The sequence below is a fragment of the Musca domestica genome, unplaced genomic scaffold, assembly GCF_030504385.1.
Source record: "Musca domestica strain aabys unplaced genomic scaffold, Musca_domestica.polishedcontigs.V.1.1 16, whole genome shotgun sequence".
Lineage (NCBI taxonomy): Eukaryota > Metazoa > Arthropoda > Insecta > Diptera > Muscidae > Musca > Musca domestica.
In genome coordinates this window covers 12,971,800-12,992,972 of record NW_026712219.1, presented here as the reverse complement: position 1 = coordinate 12,992,972, position 21,173 = coordinate 12,971,800, and the positions used below count along the sequence as shown (strand labels likewise).

Below are 21,173 nucleotides of genomic sequence, written 5' to 3'. Positions count from 1 at the left end.
CATTGCAAATGCACCCAAAAGCCTCTGAATTTTCATAAAGCTTAGAAAATTTTTCTATAAAAATTTGTGGGGCCTTCCGAGGCTTAAAAAAGTTCTATGAAAATTTTTATAAAATTTATATGGGCCTCAGAGCAAATTTCCCTTGCCAATTTCCTTTGGGCCTTAGAGGCCCATGCTATGAAAATTAGAGGTCCTTGAACATTTTATATACAGATTATGTACTTGAGCTTCAAAGGGTCTTACAATTTTTCTTAAACAATTATAAGGTCCATGAAATTTTTCTGTAACATTTATATGAACCTCAGCGGCTTTTAAGGTTTTTGAGTAAATATTTATAGGTTTCACAATTTTTATTAAAAAATTGCAAACACCTCTTACACTTTTAAATTTTTTAATAGAAAATTTTCAAAGGCTTCTGGGGGACATAACAACTCTTATAAAAACATTGTGTTAATGCCAAAATCGTGGGAGAAGGAAACTATGATATTTTCTTTTCTCCTTCTGCATCTCAGGTTTTCCTGATTCCTTTTTTCTTTTATTTCCTCACATACACTTTGAAATTGCCGCTTACTTATTCTTATAGGTATGCTGTGCTCTTTCATTTTCGAAACATGTCGTCTGTGCTTTCCGGACTTTTTTCCTTTTTTTTTTGCTCTTTTACTTACTACAATTCAACCATTGTTACAGCGGTAAGAATTCGTTTTCAACAAACCTAAAAATTTTCTTTCAATAAAGGATTTTCTATTGTTTAATTCAAAACTCTAATCCTTTTGTGTTTTTATTTCCATTCTTTTTTTTTTTTCCTATACATCCTGAATCCATCTGGGAGAATAGTGTTTTTTTCCACCAATATTCTTTTGGTTCGGTTTCTAAGCGCCTTCATTTTCTACAGGAAAATTACCGACGAATCCCTGTATTTTCATTTGGTCCTCCACGAACCTTTTTTAGCTTAAAAACCGCAAGCGTTCTGTTCCAGTTTGGATTAAAAACTTCGTTATTTTTCTTTTTCTTCAACATTAAGGTAGTTTGTGCCTTCGTTCTTTTACTATAAAAGTGCAAATTTTTCTGAAAATAAAAAAGTGCATTTGCCGTCGGCAAACATCATTTCGTTCAATACGCGTTTTCGGTGGAAGAGTGTAAATCATTTCGATTTTTAATATCTTAAGAGAACAGTGCAACTCCGATTGTGCAGTGATTTACTCAAAGATAATTTCTCTTACAAATTTCGCAAAAGAGCTTTATTGTTTTTCAAGTGTTTTCCATCCACTTGAAATATTCGTTCGATCATAGCTACTCAATCTAAAGTTTGGCGCTGTTTTGGTATTTGTGTGATTTTTTTTCTCGATCAACAAGTGACACAACAATTAATTTTTTTCGCGCTTTCGTTGTATGTTGTTTGACGAATTTGCAGTGTGTGGTTGTTGTTATGTTTCTTCTCTCGCCTTACTACTTATCACATCTCATCCATATGCGTATAGGGTTCACCAATTCGAAATCGACCTTTAGTACATTTTAGTATTTCACTAAACATAGGGGTTCCGCCAATTCGTTTTTTGGTATCCGTTGAACCGATTATAAACCGGTTCCTTCATTTCGAATATTTTCATTTCGAATATTTTTTTGATTTTTTGCTTTCTGCATTGAAAATAAGTTCGTTCTCAATAGTATTTTTACGTGAATAATTATATTCATTGATATGGTAATATTTTTTTCTTCAATAATTAGTTTATATTTTCTAAACGATTAATTCATTTCGTCCTCTATAAACACACGTTTATTGAAAAAGAAATATCTGTTAAATAATATTATAAAAATTTGAATAATAATTTTTTTTAATATAACTAGAGGAGGGAAAAAATTGCGTTATTTTCTTGCCCTTTCTATCTTTTTGAAACATTTTTTCGAGCTTTTGGTTTGAAATTCAGTTTTTTTGTGAAATTTTATCACCAGTTAATTTTTGTTGCCCTAAATTTGATTTCCCAGAAAGCTTTCTGTTCTGTTTTGCGATTTGGATTCTTTTTTTATTCGATTCTTCATTTCAGTTATTCTCCTCATATATCTATTCGAAGTTACTTATTCCAAAATGTCTCTCACTCTTTCATTTCGTCTTGCCGACACGATTGTGGGATTTGATTCGGATATTAGTGATAATCTCCTTCCAGTCTCTCCATTCATTCTATCAATGTTTCACATTGAAGAAATTAAGTCCATATGGGTAAGAATCCGTCCGAGTATGATACATACACCCGAGATCGTGAAATCCGAGGCAAGGAGACGAAGAGTCGGGTGATGAAGACACAGCCTTCTGAACTAGAGACAATTCGAGCTAAGTACAAGACAACGTACCTTACTACTACTGTAAGTGTATATCCCAGCTGTCTCAGTTATCCGAGAACTACAATCGGCTTCAATTCCAAAGAGTCTCCCGTGGCTCCCTCCCAGCCCTTTCCTCCATCCAATCCTGAACAGGCGAACTCAGGATATTCTTTCAATTTAACCAGCCATGGTGATACGAGGTCTTCGCCTCCGGGATATATGTCATGGCCCACATTCCGAGACATGTTCACGGCTGTGTACATAAAAAATCCTCGCCTCAGTCCAGTTGAGAAATTATTTTCATTTTAGTTCACAAGACCAAAGCGCGAAGCAAAAGAGAGTTTCAGAAGAGTCTCTCTTACTAATAGTGGTTTCAGCCAAGCTGGTCCAGCCTGTGCGATCGCTACGAGAAATCGCTACGTAAATAATCGCTCTCGGTATGGCCACTTAAAGTTTTATTCAACCTTCCTTCAGTTCCTTCTGAATCTGCTCAGAGTTTAAAACGCCTCCAAAGAGACATTATTCATGCATCTCTGTTCTCAAGACCTACGATATTGACGTGGCGAGCTGGGATCCCATTTTTATCTATCTCTGTTCTAATCGTCTACCTGATTTCCAACTTACTCTTTGGAGCATACCCTCTCGGACAAGTCCAGTATTCCACGGTGGGCGGAATGGGACACATTCCTAACAAATAGAAATCCGCACTCTAGAGTCTGTTTCAGAGATGCGAAAAGGTGTTTCAGTTCAAGTCAAAAGGAAAGTTCGGGTCGATATAAAGTCCAAATTTTCCAAAAGTTTAGTTCGTTCCAGAGTAAGGTCTCTGATCCCAAATGTCCGTTGTGTCCAAACGAGGCTCACATAATCCGCAAATGTCCGAAGTTTTTAAAAATGATTATGAAGCCGCGCATTTCTGAGATCAAACGGCAAGGACTGTGTCTCAACTCAGCTTTTCAAAAACGCATTCCGTGAAAAATTGTCCTAGCAAACATAGTTGTCTATACATGCAATAACGGCATAATACTTTCTCTTCTGCATAGAAACTCTTTTCATCTTCTTCCTCCTCAGCACCATCTACATCTAGCACTGCTCCAAATTCGAACCTCAATCCCAGCTCCGCTCCATTTTCCACATTCTGGATTACAGTCCACTAGCAGCGGAGTGGTAACTGTACAAAATTATTTTTCCAGTGTTCAGGGGGGTATTGCTAGGCACGGCGCGTGGTACAATTGTTCATAATGGTGTGACATATTTCGGCTCGCGCGCTCTTCGATTCTGGTTCCGAAGGACTTTTATTTCAGAATCATTGTTTCATAAACTTAAATTGCCTCATAAGCGCACGAGAGCTCAATTCAGTTTGAATGATTCTAATTCTGCCAGCGTACGTAAACAGTGCTCTTTCATTCTTTCTTCGCATTTGACCAACAACTTTGAATTAACGATTACTGCCTTCGTAATTCCTAAACTTTCGGGGAATCTGCCAAGTCATTCTATTCCGACTGCTTCGTTCAAAGATCTTCCAAATATTTCGTTGGCTGACCCTAACTTCTACAAGAGCTCACAAGTTGACCTACTTTTTGGCAGCGATGTCTGCCAGCCCTAATGCTTTCCAATTCCAGATCCGGTATATGCGGATGCGCGCTCTTCTGGCCCAAGAGACAGTCTTCGATGGATCTTGACGGGCCCCCATAGGTAAGAATTCGTCCAGGGTCGTCAACATAATCTCTAATTTTTGCGAAATCTCTTTGCATAAAAGTTTCACGCTTTTGGGAGGTGGAGAATCTCCACCTCATCTTTCTGAGCGGCAAGTCAAGTTCCTGAATTTTTTTGATGGCTTCAGAAACTTTTGCTTATACAGAGACATTTGAAATTCTCATAAATCTTTACAATTTTAATAGACATTTCTTTAAGGTCTCCGAGACATTAAATTAAAAAAAGTGTTATGATCTTCCGAGGTCTTTCAAACTTTCCTTGAATATTTTCATAGGCCTCAATAACTCTAGAAAGAACTCTGAGGAGCATGCAATTTTTATAGAATATTTTAAGGGATCAGTAAAGAATTAAAAAAAAAATAATTTTTATAAAAAATTTCGAAGACCTTTCAAATTTCTTGAAAAATTTCAAAGCGTTCAAAGGCGTTTAGAATATTTGCAGAAAAATTTCGAAGGTTTCCCGATGCTTTTAGAATTTTCATAATGTCCATAAGCCCCTGAGGCCTGTAGAATTTGTTCGTAGCAGTTGAGGAACATCTGAGGCCTAAAGATTTTAAGATTTACGTAGGCCTTTGAGGCCAATAGAATTTTTGAAGTAACATTTCAAAAGCATAACATACATATTTATATATATTTTATTTTTATAGGCTTCTGAGAACTATAGAGCTTTTATAGCATACATTCCAAGAGTCTTTGAGTTCTAAAGATTTTTTTTATAGATAATAGCCTTGGACCTCTGTGGCTCATAGATTTTTTTTGTTAATATAGAGTTTTTTGGTAACATTGCAGAAAATATGTATAAAACCCTATAGGATCTTTAGAATTTTTATAGAAACATTTAAAGGCTCAGAGTTATTTACAATTTTTATAGGGGCCTATTGAACTTTTATTGGAAATTTCTGTAGGAACGTCATATAAAACTTTCATATGCCTATATATCTATAAAATTGTTTAGAAAAATTCCACAGGCTTGTGAGCCCTATAAAATATTTATAAAAAATTCAATATGCCTTAAAAGTCTTTACACTTTTCTAGGAATTTTTAAAAGTTCTTAGACAATTTCAGAAAATTCTTTAGAATTTCACAAAATTTCCCAAATTTTTCATACCACCCTCGTTGAGGTATTTTTTTTTGTAAATATTCAACATCGTCATTTGAACAATGTATTTTTATTATCAAATAAAAACAATAACAAATTCAATGTGTACCACTGCCACTGCTCTCATTGTCGCCCCCCCCAACACTATTGGTGCAACAGGTTATTAATAAACAATTACATATTTATAAGAGAGAGGTGGAGGGGTAGACTCAATAACAATAAATAATGCAACAAACAAAACACCACACACGCGCACAGTGTGATTACAAATGGACCCTTATTGTTGTGTTACATTGTTACATTCGATACTAATTTAGAAAAAAAAGGGTTAAAGTACCCGATAAGAATTGAGTCAATAAACTTATAAAATATTAAACAACATACATCACCATGTTACATGATGATTTAATTAATTGACAATGGAAATGAGATGAGAATTAAATTATAATTAAACGAGGTTTTTGGTTTGGAAGACATTTTATGAGGGGCTAAAAAGATGGAGGACTACTTAAGGGTTCTTCTGTGGGCACAGGGACTTTGAGCCGTTTTTATACCCTCCACCATACTATGGAGGGTATATTAGCTTTGTCATTCCGTTTGTAACTCCTCGAAATACCTCGAAATAATATTCTTGATCAGAGTAAAATTCTAAGTCGATTTAGCGACGTCCGTCTGTCTGTTGTAATCACGCTATCTTTCGAACGAATTGAGATATAAGGCTAAATTTTGCACACATGTTTTTTTTCAGTAGGTAGGTTAAGTTCGTAAATTTGCCATGTAGTTCCACGTTTTCATATAGCCCCCATATAACGGTGCCTCCCGATATTCGGTATTTGGATGATTTTAGCGACATTATTCACCGGAATTGTTTCAAATTTGGTATTTGATGGTCGTAGTGGATACTACAGCCTAAGACAGAAAATTGTCTGTGCAGGTCCACGTCTTCGTATAGCCCCCATATAACGGTACCTTCCTATATTCGGTATTTTAATGATTTTAGCGTCATCAAATTACGTATTTAGAGTTCGGAATGGAAACTACAGTCTGTGACAGAAAATTGTCTATGCAGGTCCTGGTTCGCATAGGCCCCATATATCAGTACCTCCTTATATTTTATATAAATGTTTTGACAAGTTTAGGTACAATACTCACCGAAATTGTTTGAAATCCAGGTCCAGGTCTTCGTATAGCTCTGATATAATGGTACCTCCCTATGTACGGTATTTTGATGATTTTAGCTACATTATTCACCGTTTATTTCAAGTTTCGAATTTGAATATGGTAATGGCTTGTGAACAGACCCTAATATAACAGCTATATTAGGTATTTTTAAGATGTTAGCAGAATTTTTGGCGAATGTTATCCTTTTCGAAAATTTCCAAATTTGTTCTAAATGGTGGAGGGTATTCAAAGTTCGGCCCGGCCGAATTTACTGTTTTTTACTTGTTATTTTAATAGATAGTATGTTCCATACAATTTAGTGCCAGAAGATGATTTCGAGTGTGCCTCAAATGCGGTCTACGTTTAGTCTAATTTTCACAAAACCCTTTTCAATTTTTTTTTGAAGGCTTCAGAAACTTTTGCTTATACATTTTTAAAAGCCTCAGAGACATTTGAAATTTTCATAAATCTTTACAATTTTAATAGACATTTCTTTAAGGTCTCCGAGAGTTTAAATAAAAAAAAGTGTTATGATCTTCCGAGGTCTTTCAAATTTTCCTTGAATATTTTCATAGGCCTCTGAGTCTTTTCAAGTGTTCAAAACTCTAGAAAGAACTCTGAGGAGCATGCAATTTTCATAGAATATTTTAAAGGGATCAGTAAAGAATTTCAAAAAAAAAAAAAATGTTCATAGGCTTCTGAGATCTATAGAATTTTAATGAAAATGTACATAAAGTCCGGAGGCTTACAGACATTTTTATAAAAATTCTTAAGGCCTCTAAGACGGTTGGAAATTTAGAGTTCAGAGTCCAAAAAAAATCTTTGTAGATAATTTCTATAGGCCTTAGAGGACTTAACAATAATTCAAAGGTCTTTATAATTTTTATAGAACATTTGAAGGCCTATGGAGGCTTTTCAAATTTCTTGAAAAAGTTTCAAAGCTTTCAACGGCTTTTAACATTTTATAGGAAAATGTTGAGGTTTCCCGAAGCTTTTAGAATTTTAATAAAAAATGTCTATAAGCCCCTGGAGTAACAGTAACAGCTAAGACCTATAGAAGTCTATTTAAGATTTACATAGACTTCTGAGGCCTATAGAATTTTCGAAGTAAGGTAACAGAAGCCTCAGAGGCATATGTAATTTTTAATACAATTTTATAGTCTCCTGGGAACTACAGACTTAAAGAGTTTTTAGAAGCCCCTGATGTCTGTAGTAACAGTGTCTTTTAGTTGAGGGTCATCTAAGGCTTATAGAATTTTATTTTAAGATTTACATTGAACTAGGACTTAATAGAAAAATATTCAAGTTCCTGAGTTCTAAGGCCTATGGGATATTTATAAAATATTTCATTGGCCTGTAGGATCTATAGAATTTTTATAGAAAATTTCTCATGCCTCTGGCCGAGAAGCATTTACAATTTTTATAGGCGCCATAAACCTTTTTTCAAAATTTCCGTAGGACTCTTTGCGCCATCTATTTTTTTCTGAAAATCTATAAATTATTGAAAAAATTCAGTAGACCTTTAAGACCTAATTTATATTTATTAAAAAATCTACAGGTCTCAAAGATCTATACAACAATCATATTCATTTATATAGGCCTCAGACAATTTCTGAAAATTCTTTAGAATTTTCACAAAATTTCCCAAATTTTTCATACCACCCTCGTTGAGGTATTTTTTTTGTAAATATTCAACATTGTCATTTGAACAATGTATTTTTATCAAATAATAAACAATAACAAATTCAATGTGTACACTGCCACTGCTCTCATTGTCGCCCCCCCAACACTATTTGGTGCAACAGGTTATTAATAAACAATTACATATTTATAAGAGAGAGGTGGAGGGGTAGACTCAATAACAATAAATAATGCAACAAACAAAACACCACACACGCGCACAGTGTGTGATTACAAATGGACCCTTATTGTTGTGTTACATTGTTACATTCGATACTAATTTAGAAAAAAAAGGGTTAAAGTACCCGATAAGAATTGAGTCAATAAACTTATAAAACATTGAACAACATACATCACCATGTTACATGATGATTTAATTAATTGACAATGGAAGTGAGATGAGGATTAAATAAGAATTAAACGAGGCTTTGGGTTGGGAAGAGCTTTTATGAGGGGGGTAAAAAGATGGAGGACTATTAAGGGTTCTTCTGTGGGCACAGGGACTTTGAGCTGTTTTTGGTTTTTAATAGAAGTCATTTGAAGAGGTATTCTACATACAGATGACCTACCAGGGAACCTCCAAAAAGCTTTTATAAATAATCTACCAAGAAAGAGGACTTGACTTTTGAAATGATATTGTTTCTTACGTCAATTTTGTGTTGACAGTTTGTGACACCTCCCAAAAAAACATCTCAGCCACTTCATTCATCCAAATATTGATTAGTTCAAATCAATTTAAAAATTGATCACACCAACAATTTATGGGCACACACACACTCAAATATCCAACAAGAAAAAATATTAATGAATTCCAAAAAAATAAAAAAAAAAAAACAATTCTAGGAAATGAAACTCAATTCCATCTCTCTCTCTCTCTCGCTCTCTGGTGGCATCTCACGAAAACATTTCAATTGTCATATCTTGATGTTCATGTCGACGATGATGCCGACAATGTTATTAATTGAAAAATAAAAAAATAATAAACAATACAAATTTCCTATTTTGTCTTTTTGTGTTTTCTCTCATCTCTTCCCTTTTTGACTGCCTCCCCTGCCTGTCGCAATAATTTTAAAGTCTCCCGTACCAGAGAAGGCCCAACTTAATTGAGATAGTGCCTTTCTATACCACCGGATGCTGGCGTAGAAAAAAGGTACAGTCATTTGTTAATTAATTAATATTAATAATGATGATGATGTAATATATATTGCTAGGACAATATTCAAATATGCTATAAATATTTTATAAAACACGTTTTCCTCTTCTAGCCTTCTGCTTCCAAGCTTCCCTTTTTCGGCTTTATTTCCCATAGCCTCCTAGATTAAGGTGTTGCTATATTTCACTTGAAAACTTTATTCCTAAGCTTATTTGCCAGCAAAACAAGTATATCAATTTATTTCATGTCCAAATTAATATAAGGGTGGATCGGAAAACAAAAAAAAATCTACGAAAAAAGTCTCCTCCGAGACCTTTGACAATTTTCTATTAAAATTCTAAAAAGCCACCCAAGAGGCCTCATCGAGGCTTTTGAAAATTTTCTATGAAAATTCTAAAAAGCCTCCTCCAGGCTTTTGAAAATTTTCTATGAAAATTCTAAAAAGCCTCCTCCCAGGCTTTTGGAAATTTTCTATGAAAATTCTAAAAGCCTCCTCCGAGGCTTTTGGAAATTTTCTATGAAAATTCTACGAAGCCTTCCTCCGAGGCTTTTGGAAATTTTCTATGAAATTCTACGAAGCCTCCTCCGAGGCTTTTGGAAATTTCTATGAAAATCTACGAAGCCTCCTCCGAGGCCTTTGAAAATTTTCTATGGAAAATTCTACGAAGCCTCCTCCGAGGCTTTTGGAAATTTTCTATGAAAATTCTACGAAGCCTCCTCCGAGGCCTTTGAAAATTTTCTATGAAAATTCTAAAAGAGACTCCTCCGAGGCCTTTGAAAATTTTCTATGAAAATTCTAAAAGAGACTCCTCCGAGGCCTTTGAAAATTTTCTATGAAAATTCTAAAAGAGACTCCTCCGAGGCCTTTGAAAATTTTCTATGAAAATTCTAAAAGAGCCTCCTCCGAGGCCTTTGAAAATTTTCTATGAAAATTCTATAAGAGCCTCCTCCGAGGCCTTTGAAAATTTTCTATGAAATTCTAAAAGAGCCTCCTCCGAGGCCTTTGAAAATTTTTTTATGAAAATTCTAAAAGAGCCTCCTCCGAGGCCTTTGAAAATTTTTTATGAAAATTCTAAAAGAGCCTCCTCCGAGGCCTTTGAATATTTTCTATGAAAATTCTAAAAGAGCCTTCTCCGAGGCCTTTGACAATTTTCTTTGAAAATTCTAAAAGAGCCTTCTCCGAGGCCTTTGAAAATTTTCTTTGAAAATTCTAAAAGAGCCTTCTCCGAGGCCTTTGAAAATTTTCTTTGAAATTCTAAAAAGCCTCCTCCGAGGCCTTTGAAAATTTTCTATGAAAATTCTAAAAAGCCTCCTCCGAGGCCTTTGAAAATTTTCTATGAAAATTCTAAACGAGCCTCCTTCGAGGCCTTTGAAAATTTTCTATGAAAATTCTAAAAGAGCCTCCTCCGAAGCTTTTGGAAATTTTCTATGAAAATTCGAAAAAAAGCCTCCTCCGAGGTCTTTGAAAATTTTCTATGAATACTGTAAAAGAAAAATTTCAAAGGCTTCCAGAGGCCTTTAGAATTTTCATAGACAATTTTTAAAGGCTTCCAGAGGCCTTTAGAATTTTCATAGAAAATGTTCAATGGCTTCCAGAGGCCTTTAGAATATTCATACAAAAATTTCAAAGGCTTTCAGAGGCCTTTGGAATTGTTTCTATTCTAGAAAATTTTAAAGACCCTCAGATTTAGGATAGGCTTCTTTAGGCTTTCGTAGAAATTGTCCAAAGGTCTCCAGAGATCTTTATAATTTTTAAAGAAAAGGTCCCGGAAATCTTTACAATTTTTATAAAAATTTCAAAGGCCTAGATCCCTTTCCTGGTATCCCTGGAATTTCCTCAGAGATTTTTCTGATGCCTCGGAGACCTACATTTTTTTCAGTTTGTTTTTACATTTTTCCAAAAGCAATAAAATTTTGTTCCACCCTAACATTTTATAATTCTACAATTTAACACCCTAATAAGTACCTATTTTTTTCTAAAAAGTTTTGTTTTGTTAGCTCATTTCTTTTGCTCGAATCGAATTTCATACCCTCACCCCCAACCACCCATATATGCTACTCATGTTGTTATTGTTGTTGTTATTATATATTTTCTATCTTTCGCTTGCTTACTTCTTCGTAGTAGGCTTAAACGCCCACGTGCCCACTTACTCGCAATTTTGCCCGGTCGTTGTTTTGTAAAAGAACAACAACAAAACCTAGCACAAAATGACACACCTACTACTCCCATCTCTGCCCCCACCATTTTTTTTGGGTGTAGTTCTTTTTTTTTTCTTGTTTGCCATTCGGATTTAATTTCAATTCATGAATAAAAGTAAACAGGAAAGAAGCAGATATACGGACAGACGGATGGAGGAGCGTTCTTCGGCAAACGCAGCGGATGATTTAAAGTTTATCTAGGATTTATTTGCATTGGTTTTGCGTTACAACGTTAAATGATATTGAAAACGATTGTATTTCTGGGTCAAATAGGTTTATTAGTTGTTAATTGCCATTTTGGGTAGGGAAATTAAAAAGGGAAGGAGGAAGGAATGAAATCGATATGAGGGACCTATAGAAGGAAGCTTTTAAAATACACAGAGAAGTTTTTTTTTCAGAGAGAGGTCGCCTATGTGTAAAGAAGATTTATAAGAGATAACCTAATTTGAAAAAAAATTTCAAAATAGGATAACAGGAAAAAATACAATAGGTCGCCGAAGGACCCTTTACAACATACCGAAATAAGCCAATATCACAGCAATGGTAGTCGATAGATCATTGGTAGGTTTTCGATACGCCGTCGAAAAGTTGTAGATTTTCCTTAGCTAGCTATCTTGATTAATCATTGATAGGACGTCGATAGTTTCTTGAGAAACTGTCCATATAACGACGTTTAATTGTCGGTAGGGCCGTCGAAGTGATCCGCCTGTGGAAATCACTCTTCCTTCCGAACGAAATGAAGTAGGTTGATAAAATGTTACTCAAATGTATATTATGTCTGTAGCACTTTTGGTATTGAAAATGGGATATGTAGGTCCACGTTTTGGTATAGCTCACACATAAAATGGTACCTCCCGATATTCGGTATTTTGATGATTTTAGCGACATTATTCACCGGAATTGTTTCAAATTTGGTATTTGAAGTTCGTAATGGATACTACAACCTGAGACAGGAAATTGTCTGTGTAGGTCTACGTCTTCGTATAGCCACCATATAACGGCACCTCCTGATATTCGGTATTTTGACGATTTTAGGGACATATTCATCGGAATTGTTTCAAATTTGGTATTTAAAGTTCGTAATGTATTCTACAACCTATGACAAAAATTGTCTGTACAGGTCCACGTCTGCGTATAGTTTCCATATAACGGTACCACCCGATATTCGGTATTTTGATGATTTTAGGGACATTATACACTGGAATTGTTTCAAATTTAGTATTTGAAATTCGTAATAAATACTACAGCCTATGACAGAAAATTATCTGTGCAGGTCCACGCCTGCGTATAGTTTCCATATAACGGTACCTCCTGATATTCAGTATTTTAATGATTTTAGCGACATTATTCACCGGAATTGTTTCAAATTTGGTATTTGAAGTTCGCAATGGATACTACAAAAATAACTTATATCAGTCCATGTATTAACAGAATCTCTATATGTCCATTCTTGTATGATTAAAGGTCCTGAACAAATCGAAAAGGCCGTAATTTGGTGTTTTGAAATCCTTATTGTCACAAAAATTTTGGTGTGTACCAAGTATTGGGAACCAAATTTTGTATGGGGTAGAACCCATATCGCAAAAATATTCAGTAATATTAGAGTTTTAGCATACCTGACTCTGGGCCCAAACCCAAAAAATTTTTATATATGGCTCTAAGCTTTGGGAACCAAATTTCATATTGGGTAGAACCCATATCGCCAAAATATTCAGTAATAATTTCGTTTTTGGCATTCCAGATCCTGAGCCCAAAACCCGAATTATTAAGACTTCTGTGATTAATCGATTTTTAACAAAATGTACATTTTTATTAAATCTTGTTCCCCTGTGACCCAAACATATCCATGATATTCGAATTACAATCTACAAAGTGTCGGCATTTTCTCTTTCGTGACGAGCATTAAAAAGCTATTGCTTTGATTTTGTAAAATTACATGCCCCTTTCAGATTTGACCTATTGACATGTTAAATTCGTTAGTGACATGTACATGTGTGTGTGTGTGCATTTAGATAAATTGCAAAACGAACGAAGTAACAAAAGCAAACTGCAGTATAACAAACCAGTAAAGAAAGTCTTAAAGTCGGGCGGGGCCGACTTTATGATACCCTACACCACTTTGCTAATTTAGTAGAGCTCCACATAACAATTAAAAGTTTTTATGGGAGAACTCAATCATCCACGCTATGATTATAAATATAATTTAAAGTTCAAAGGACTAAATATGCCGAAGCATTTGTATCTTTTAAATTCGGACTTGTATTGCCCATTTGGTGCACAATTAATTTGAAATCGGATGAAGATATATATGGGAGCTATATCCAAATCGGAACCGATCTCGATAAAATTTGGCAAAGATATTTCTGAGCTGTATTTGATATATTTCCTCAAATATCGTTCTTACGGAGTGCACACCACGGCTGTGGGTAACCAATATAACAAATCGGATGAACAGTATATATGGAAGCTATAGCTATATCTGAACCGATCTTCACCAAATTTGACATACTAGATTCTAGACTCAATTCGATCGTAAGTGCCAAATTCCATCCCATTTGGACAAATATTAGACGTTTGGTGAAACAATAAAAAGTAAATCGGACGAAGTTATATATGGGAGCTATATCCAAATCTGAACCGATCTCGATAAAATTTAGCAAATGTATTTCGGAGCGGTATTTGATATAAATTTCCCCAAATATTGTTGTTGCAGAGTGCATATTACGGCTGCGGAGGACAAACATAACAAATCGGATGAACAGTATATATGGGAGCTATAGCTATATCTGAACCGATCTTCACCAAATTTGACATACTAGCTTCTAGACTCAATTCGGCAGTAAGTGCCAAATTCCATCCCATTCGGACAAATATTTGACGTTTGATGCGCAATAAAAGGTAAATCGGACGAAGTTATATATGGGTGCTATATCCAAATCCGGACCAATCTCGATAAAATTTTGCAAATGTATTTCTGAGCTGCATTTGATATCTTTCCCCAAATATTGTTGTTGCAGAGTGCATATTACGGCTGCGGAGGACAAAAATAACAAATCGGATGAACAATATATATGAGAGCTATAGCTATATCTGAACCGATATTCACCAAATTTGACATAGACTTCTCTTCTAGACTTAATTCGGTCGTAAGTGCCAAATTCCATCACATTTGGACAAATATTAGACGTTTGATGCGCAATAAAAGGTAAATCGGACGAAGTTATGTATGGGAGCTATATCCAAATCTGAACCGATCTCGATAAAATTTGGCAAAGATATTTCTGAGCTGTATGTGATATATTTCCCTGAAAATCGTTCTTACGCAGTGCACACTACGGCTGTGGGTAACAAATATAACAAATCGGACGAACAGTATATGTAGGAGCTATAGCTATATCTGAACCGATCTTCACCAAATTTGACATACTAGCTTCTAGACTCAATTCGGTCGTAAGTGCCAAATTTCATCCCATTTGGGCAAATATTAGACGTTTGGTGCACAATTAAAGGTAAATCGGACGAAGTTATATATGGGAGCTATATTCAAATCTGAACCGATCTCAATAAAATTAAGCAAAGGTATTTCTGAGCTGTATTTGATATATTTCCCCAAATATTGTTGTTACAGAGTGCATATTACGGCTGCGGGGGACAAAAATAAAAAATCGGATGAACAATATATAAGGGAGCTATAGCTATATCTGAACCGATTTCGATCAAATTTGACATACTAGCTTCTAGACCTAATTCGGTCATAAGTGCCAAATTCCATCACATTTTGACAAATATTTGACGTTTGATGCGCAATAAAAGGTAAATCGGACGAAGTTATATATGGGAGCTATATCCAAATCTGAACCGATCTCGATAAAATTTAGCAAATGTATTTCTGAGCTGTATTTGAAATATTTCCCCAAATATTGTTGTAACAGAGTGCATATTATGGCTGCGGAGGACAAAAATAACAAATCGGATGAACAATATATATGGGAGCTATAGCTATATCTGAACCGATTTCGATTAAATTTGGCATACTTATTTTCAGGCCTAATTTGGTTGTATGTGTAAAATTCCATACCATTTGGTCTGATATTACACGTTTGGTGCACAATATAAGGCAAATCGGACGAAGATATATATGGGAGCTATATCTAAATTTTGATCGATTATCTCCAATTTCAATAGGGTTCGTCCTTGGGCCAAACAAAAGATCTTTGCAAAATTTCATCTGGATCGGGCAATAAATGCGACCTGTACTTTGTTTACAAAAATAAATGAATGGACGGACGGACAGACAGACGGACGGACAGACGGACGGACATGTATAAATCGACTAAGAATATTATTCTATGCAGATCATCGAAAGGAACTATGGGTCTATCTCGTTTCCTATTGCCTGTTACAAACAAATGCAAAAAGACATAATACCCGGACCACCTTGTGGTTTAGGGTATAAAAATTAAATATGACGAGGCCAGAACAAAAACCACGAGGCTAATAACAGCATTTGTCCGACTTATATAATTAAAGTCTGAGGTCTGAATTTTAAATCAATAGACCCAGAATCAGATTTTGAGAGATTTTGAAATACCACTGTGATTTCCGACATGCATATGCCCTTTTGTACATATGTTTTTTTTGGGCATTTTCCAAGCACTGGCCACATTGTTGCAATTTGGAAAATGATGAAATATTGATAAGACATAACGATTTTCGTTTTTCACAACAATTTTGAATGGGACGTTTTTTTCTTTTTTTCATTGTTCGTTTGGTTTCGTTTTGGACACTTGAATGTCAGGCGGCTGGCGGCGGCCAGTCAAACAAAAGGAAACCACTTCATGCACATTTGTTTTCCATTTTCATTGCAAAATTACAAATACAATAACAATAAGAAATTGTTATTTTCCGGCTATTATTGTTTTGCTTTGGTAATAGTTGTTGTTGTTGATTTTCAAATTTTACAAAATTACTATGAAACAATTTCGATTGCATTATTTCGAGCTTAATGTTTTTGTTGTTGATGATTAAAAACGATAAATTTTTGTTTTTGTTGTTTTTTTTTGTTTTTCTTTTTTTTTGTAATAAATTCCGCTTCTGCTCTATAATTATTATTAGCAAAAAGCGGGTTTGACTCACACATTTTTCATTTATAAAATAATATATCTAATTTTTCTCTCTTCTCCTCCTTCCTCCTTTTCATTACAGTCGAATAAACCGCAGACAACAACAACAACGAGCGCTTCAGCCAATGGCGGCAATCACCTAATATCATCGAGCGGCGATCGCGTACCGCCCATCGGTGGCTATCAATGGCCAACGGATCAGACACCTGGTGTTATGGGTCTGAAAAATCATGGCAATACCTGTTTCATGAATGCCGTCTTACAATGCCTTAGCCATACGGATATATTGGCGGAGTATTTTGTTTTAGATCAATATAAGGTAATTACAACAACAATAACAATATTACAAAAACAATAAAATCAAAACAATCAGAGAAAATAAGAAGAACATGTAAAAAAGCAGTAAGTCCGGCCGGGCCGAACTTTGAATACCCTCCACCATTTGGAACGAATTAGAAAATTTTCCAAGAAAAATAAAATCCATTGAAAATTCTGTTAAAATCTTTAAAATACCTAATATCGGAAAGTGCCGATATATGGGGTGACATACGATATTGTGGACCTATATAGACACATCTATGTCTGGGGGTAAAGTACTCACAAAGAACTCCTTGTGTGGATTTTCAGATAATTCCATTGAAAATTGTGACTGAAATCATCAAAATCCCGAATATCAGAGGGTACCGTTATATGGGGGATATACGATATTGTGGACCTGTATAGACAAATCCCTTTCAGGGGTTAAAGTGCTCACAAAGAACTCCTTGTGTAGAATTTCAGACAATTCCATTGAAAAATGTGGCTGAAATCATCAAAATACCGAATATCGGAGGGTACCGTTATATGGGGGATATATACCGTTATATCAGGGAGTAAAGTACTCACAAAGAATTCCTTGTGTAGAATTTCAGAGAATTCCTTTAAAAAATGTGGCTAAAATCATCAAAATACCGAATATCGGTGGGGTACCGCTATATGGTGGCTATACGATATCGTGGACCTATATAGATAATTCTCTTCCAAGGGATAAAGTACTTACAAGGAACTTCTTGTGCGGATTTTCAGATCATTTTATTAGAAAATGTGGCTAAAATCATTAAAATACCGAATACCGAGGTGTACCGTTATATGGGGGCTATACGATATTGTCGACCTATATAGATAATTCTCTTCCGAGGTATAAAGTACCCACAAAGAACCTCTTGTGTGGAATTTCAGACAATTCCGTTGAAAAATGTGGGTAAAATCATCAAAATACCGAATATCGGGGTGTACCGTTATATGGGGGCTATACGATATCGTGGACCGATATAGCCAATCTTCTAACTTGTCCTGCCTGCAAACAAAAGATAGATCTGGGCAAAACTTTAGCTTTCTATCTTAATTTGTTTAGCCTGTAGGGTGATTACAACAGACGGACAGACGGACGGACAGTGCTCGTCTTAGAATTTTACGCTGATCAAGAATATATATACTTTGTTGGGTCTAAAATGATTATTTCGATGAGTTACAAACGGAATGACGAACTTAATATACCATCCATACTATGTTTGGTGGAGGGTATAAATTATGAATTTATAGCCGAAAATTTTTAGGTATGGCTAAATTGGTTAACTTAAAAATGTCCGAAGTTTTTTAGGCTTTGTCTGAATCTATAAAAAAAACTGAAAGCCTTTGCTATGTAGTTTTCTATGCGTTACGAACCCATAATATATGCAACACAGATGGAAGAGAAACAATCTGATTTGAAAATATCGTTTTTTTTTTTTTTTTTCAATATTTTGTGGCCTATATCTTAGGATCTAAGAAGGGTATGCGTCTGTGGCACATGTTTCAAAATTTCTACAATGAAATATTTATGTAAAGATTCATAAACATCCATTTTCGGAAAGTATATGAATCGCCTCTCTAAAGAAACCTTCGGTATACGAGTATCCTTACGTTAAAAATAGATTTTTATACCCTACACCACATAGTGGTAAGGGTGTTATGACTTTGTGCATTTGTTTTGTAACATGTAGAAGGAAGCGAGATCGACTCATAGTTACTTTTGAGAATCTTCATAGAATCGCTTTCTGAGTGGATTTATGCATGTCAGTCCGTCTCTCCGTCCGTCTGTAAATGTATTTTTCTGAACAAAATGCAGGTCGCATTTATTATCCGATTGAGATGAAATTTTCCAAACAGTATTTGTTTGGCCCAGGGACGAACTCTATTGAAATTGAGAATCGGTTCAAATTTAGATATAGCTCCCATATATATCTTCAACGGATTTCGAGTTACTTGTGCACCAAATGGCAAATATCAGTCCAAATGAGCTGAATTTTGACACTTCGGACCAAATTCAGTCTATAAATAAGTACGTCAAATTTTTGAAAATCGGTTCAGGTATAGCTACAGCTCTCATGTATACAGGGTGAGATAAAAAAAACTGCAACAAAGTCAAGCGCCATAATTTTTACATTTTTTTTTTAAATTTTATTGAATGAAAGCAGAAAATATCGGAAATGGCATTAAATTTTCGAATAAGTTTAGATTTGTTCGAATTGTTCGCCTTTGGCACGAATTATGGCCTTTAAACGGTCAATGAAACCGTCACACGCTGTGTTGCTCTACGGTATTCTGGCCCATTCCCGGCGAAGCGCTTGCTTGAGGTGATCGACACATTGGTATTTGTTAGTGCCAACCTTGCTTTCTAAAATACTCCAGACACAATAGTCCAACGGATTGGTATCCGGAGATTTTGATGGCCATTGTGAACTGGAAATGAAGCGAGGAACCTCATTTTGTAACCATTCTTGGGTGCTGCGTGCTGAGTGCGATGGTGCTGAGTCCTGTTGGAGTGGCCAAGGACTGCGGCTAAAATGTTTGCGTGCCCAAGGCTTTAATACACCCTCCAGAATATTTTCGCGATAATATTCGGCATTCATTCTGATGCCACGGTCGATTAATACGAGCGAAGAGCGACCATCGGCTGTTATGGCGGCCCACATCATCAACATGGCAGACGTTTGAGAGCTGGTGGCCAACCGAAGGTGCACATTTTCAGCTGACTTCTTTGGCAAGTAAACACGATCATTTTGTTTGCTTACAAACTGCTGGATAACAAATAGTTTCTCATCGGAGAAAACCAAATTCGGCAGTTCACCACTTTCGGCCAAGCGAAGCAACTCTTTTGCTCTTTTGAGTCTATTTTCTTCTGTTGCGGTGTAAGTTCTTGCACTTTTTGGAATTTCAATGGCTTTACTCCGAGCTCATTTTTCAATATGTGCCGAATGAAATATTGCAATATGTTCAGCTCACGATCCATTTTTCGGCCACAGTGACGCGGGTTTCGATCAAGTCGCTTCTTTACTTTTCAAACCATTTCTGCTGATGTTGCTGTTCCGTTCTTCCGTCCACTTCCTTGACGTCAGGCTAAGCTACCAGTATCACGGTAACGAGCGATGGTACGAGACACAAACGATTTATTCACATTTAAATGCTGGAGGGCTCTAAAGATGGCCACTTGTGGTTTTCCAGCCAAATATAAAGAAATCACACTATCACACTTGAATTTCATCACGAATAATTTTTTTCTGGATGGAATGGAATGGAATCGAATGTTAATTTCGGGTTTTATGAGCTTCACGGACATTTAAAATTTTGAGGTACCAAAAGGAGGTATCAAAAAGGAGGTACCAAAAGGAGTGGACTGATATATTTCATCTTCACACCAGACCTTGGGTTAATAAAAATATTGTGATGTGTGTAATTTGAAGACAATCGGACTCTTACATAACATTTTATAAAAGTTTTAATTATTCAAAATTTTGACTATTTGTGGGTGAGATACTTAATGGAGACCGATATTGTCCATTTTTGCACCTGACCTAGCACTGATGCAAATATTAGGATTTGCAAAGTTGGAGCCAAATCGTATTATCCTCTCTCTTTCTGTATAGGAAAATATTTTTTTTTTTGAAAATGTTGACCTTTTGTAGGGAAGGTATCAAAGGGAGTGGACCTATATTGCCATCTCCGAACTCGATCTAAGTTTGGTAATAATATTACCAAGTTTGGACCAAATCAGATATTTCCTTCGAGAGTTATCGTGCGCACCAGCGAGCCAGACAGAAAGGCGGACGGACGGATGGGCATCGCTATATCGACTCCAAATGTCCTGAAAAGGATTTGGTCCAAAGAGACCTAGGGTCTAAAATCGTTATTTCGATTATCGTGCGCACCAGCCAGCCAAACATAAAGACGGATGGACATCGCTAGATCGACACCAAATGTCCTAAATCGAATTTGGTGCAAAGAGACCTAGCACGTTTTGGCCTTATAAAATAATATATACGCTATGTAGCCATATGGCTGAGGATGAGGTACAAATTTCCATACTATGCCATTTTTTGACCACTTCACTCCAGAAATTAATCGCAGGCCAAATTTCGTGATATACAAGTTTCTACAACATACTTCATGCCGAATACCTCGCAGTAGTGTCGGGGGTACTTAGAATTCACTTAATTCTAAAAAGTTATTAATTCTCCTTCGGAAAGAGTACTTTCAATATTATCCCAAAATTTATAAAACCGAATTCGGCACTAATTTAATGACTCGCAACGATACCTACGAAATTTCAGCATTCTAGCAATTTCGCCTTCAAAAGCCCACCGTTTCATACTCCTTGACGTTTTCGAAGCCTCTCACACCTATGGTCACCTTCATGTTAATAATTAAAGTTC

At 35.6% G+C, this 21,173-nt stretch overlaps 1 protein-coding gene across 1 annotated transcript in view; it reads left to right on the top strand.

Moving 5' to 3' along the window:
- The window catches only part of LOC101898421 (uncharacterized), a 107,426-nt gene that overhangs the window by 66,403 nt on the left and 19,850 nt on the right, over nt 1–21,173 (top strand). Inside the window, exon 2 of the mRNA XM_005179442.4 lies at nt 16,526–16,762. Coding sequence (XP_005179499.1) covers nt 16,526–16,762 — 237 coding nt within the window. The remainder of the gene's footprint in view (nt 1–16,525; nt 16,763–21,173) is intronic.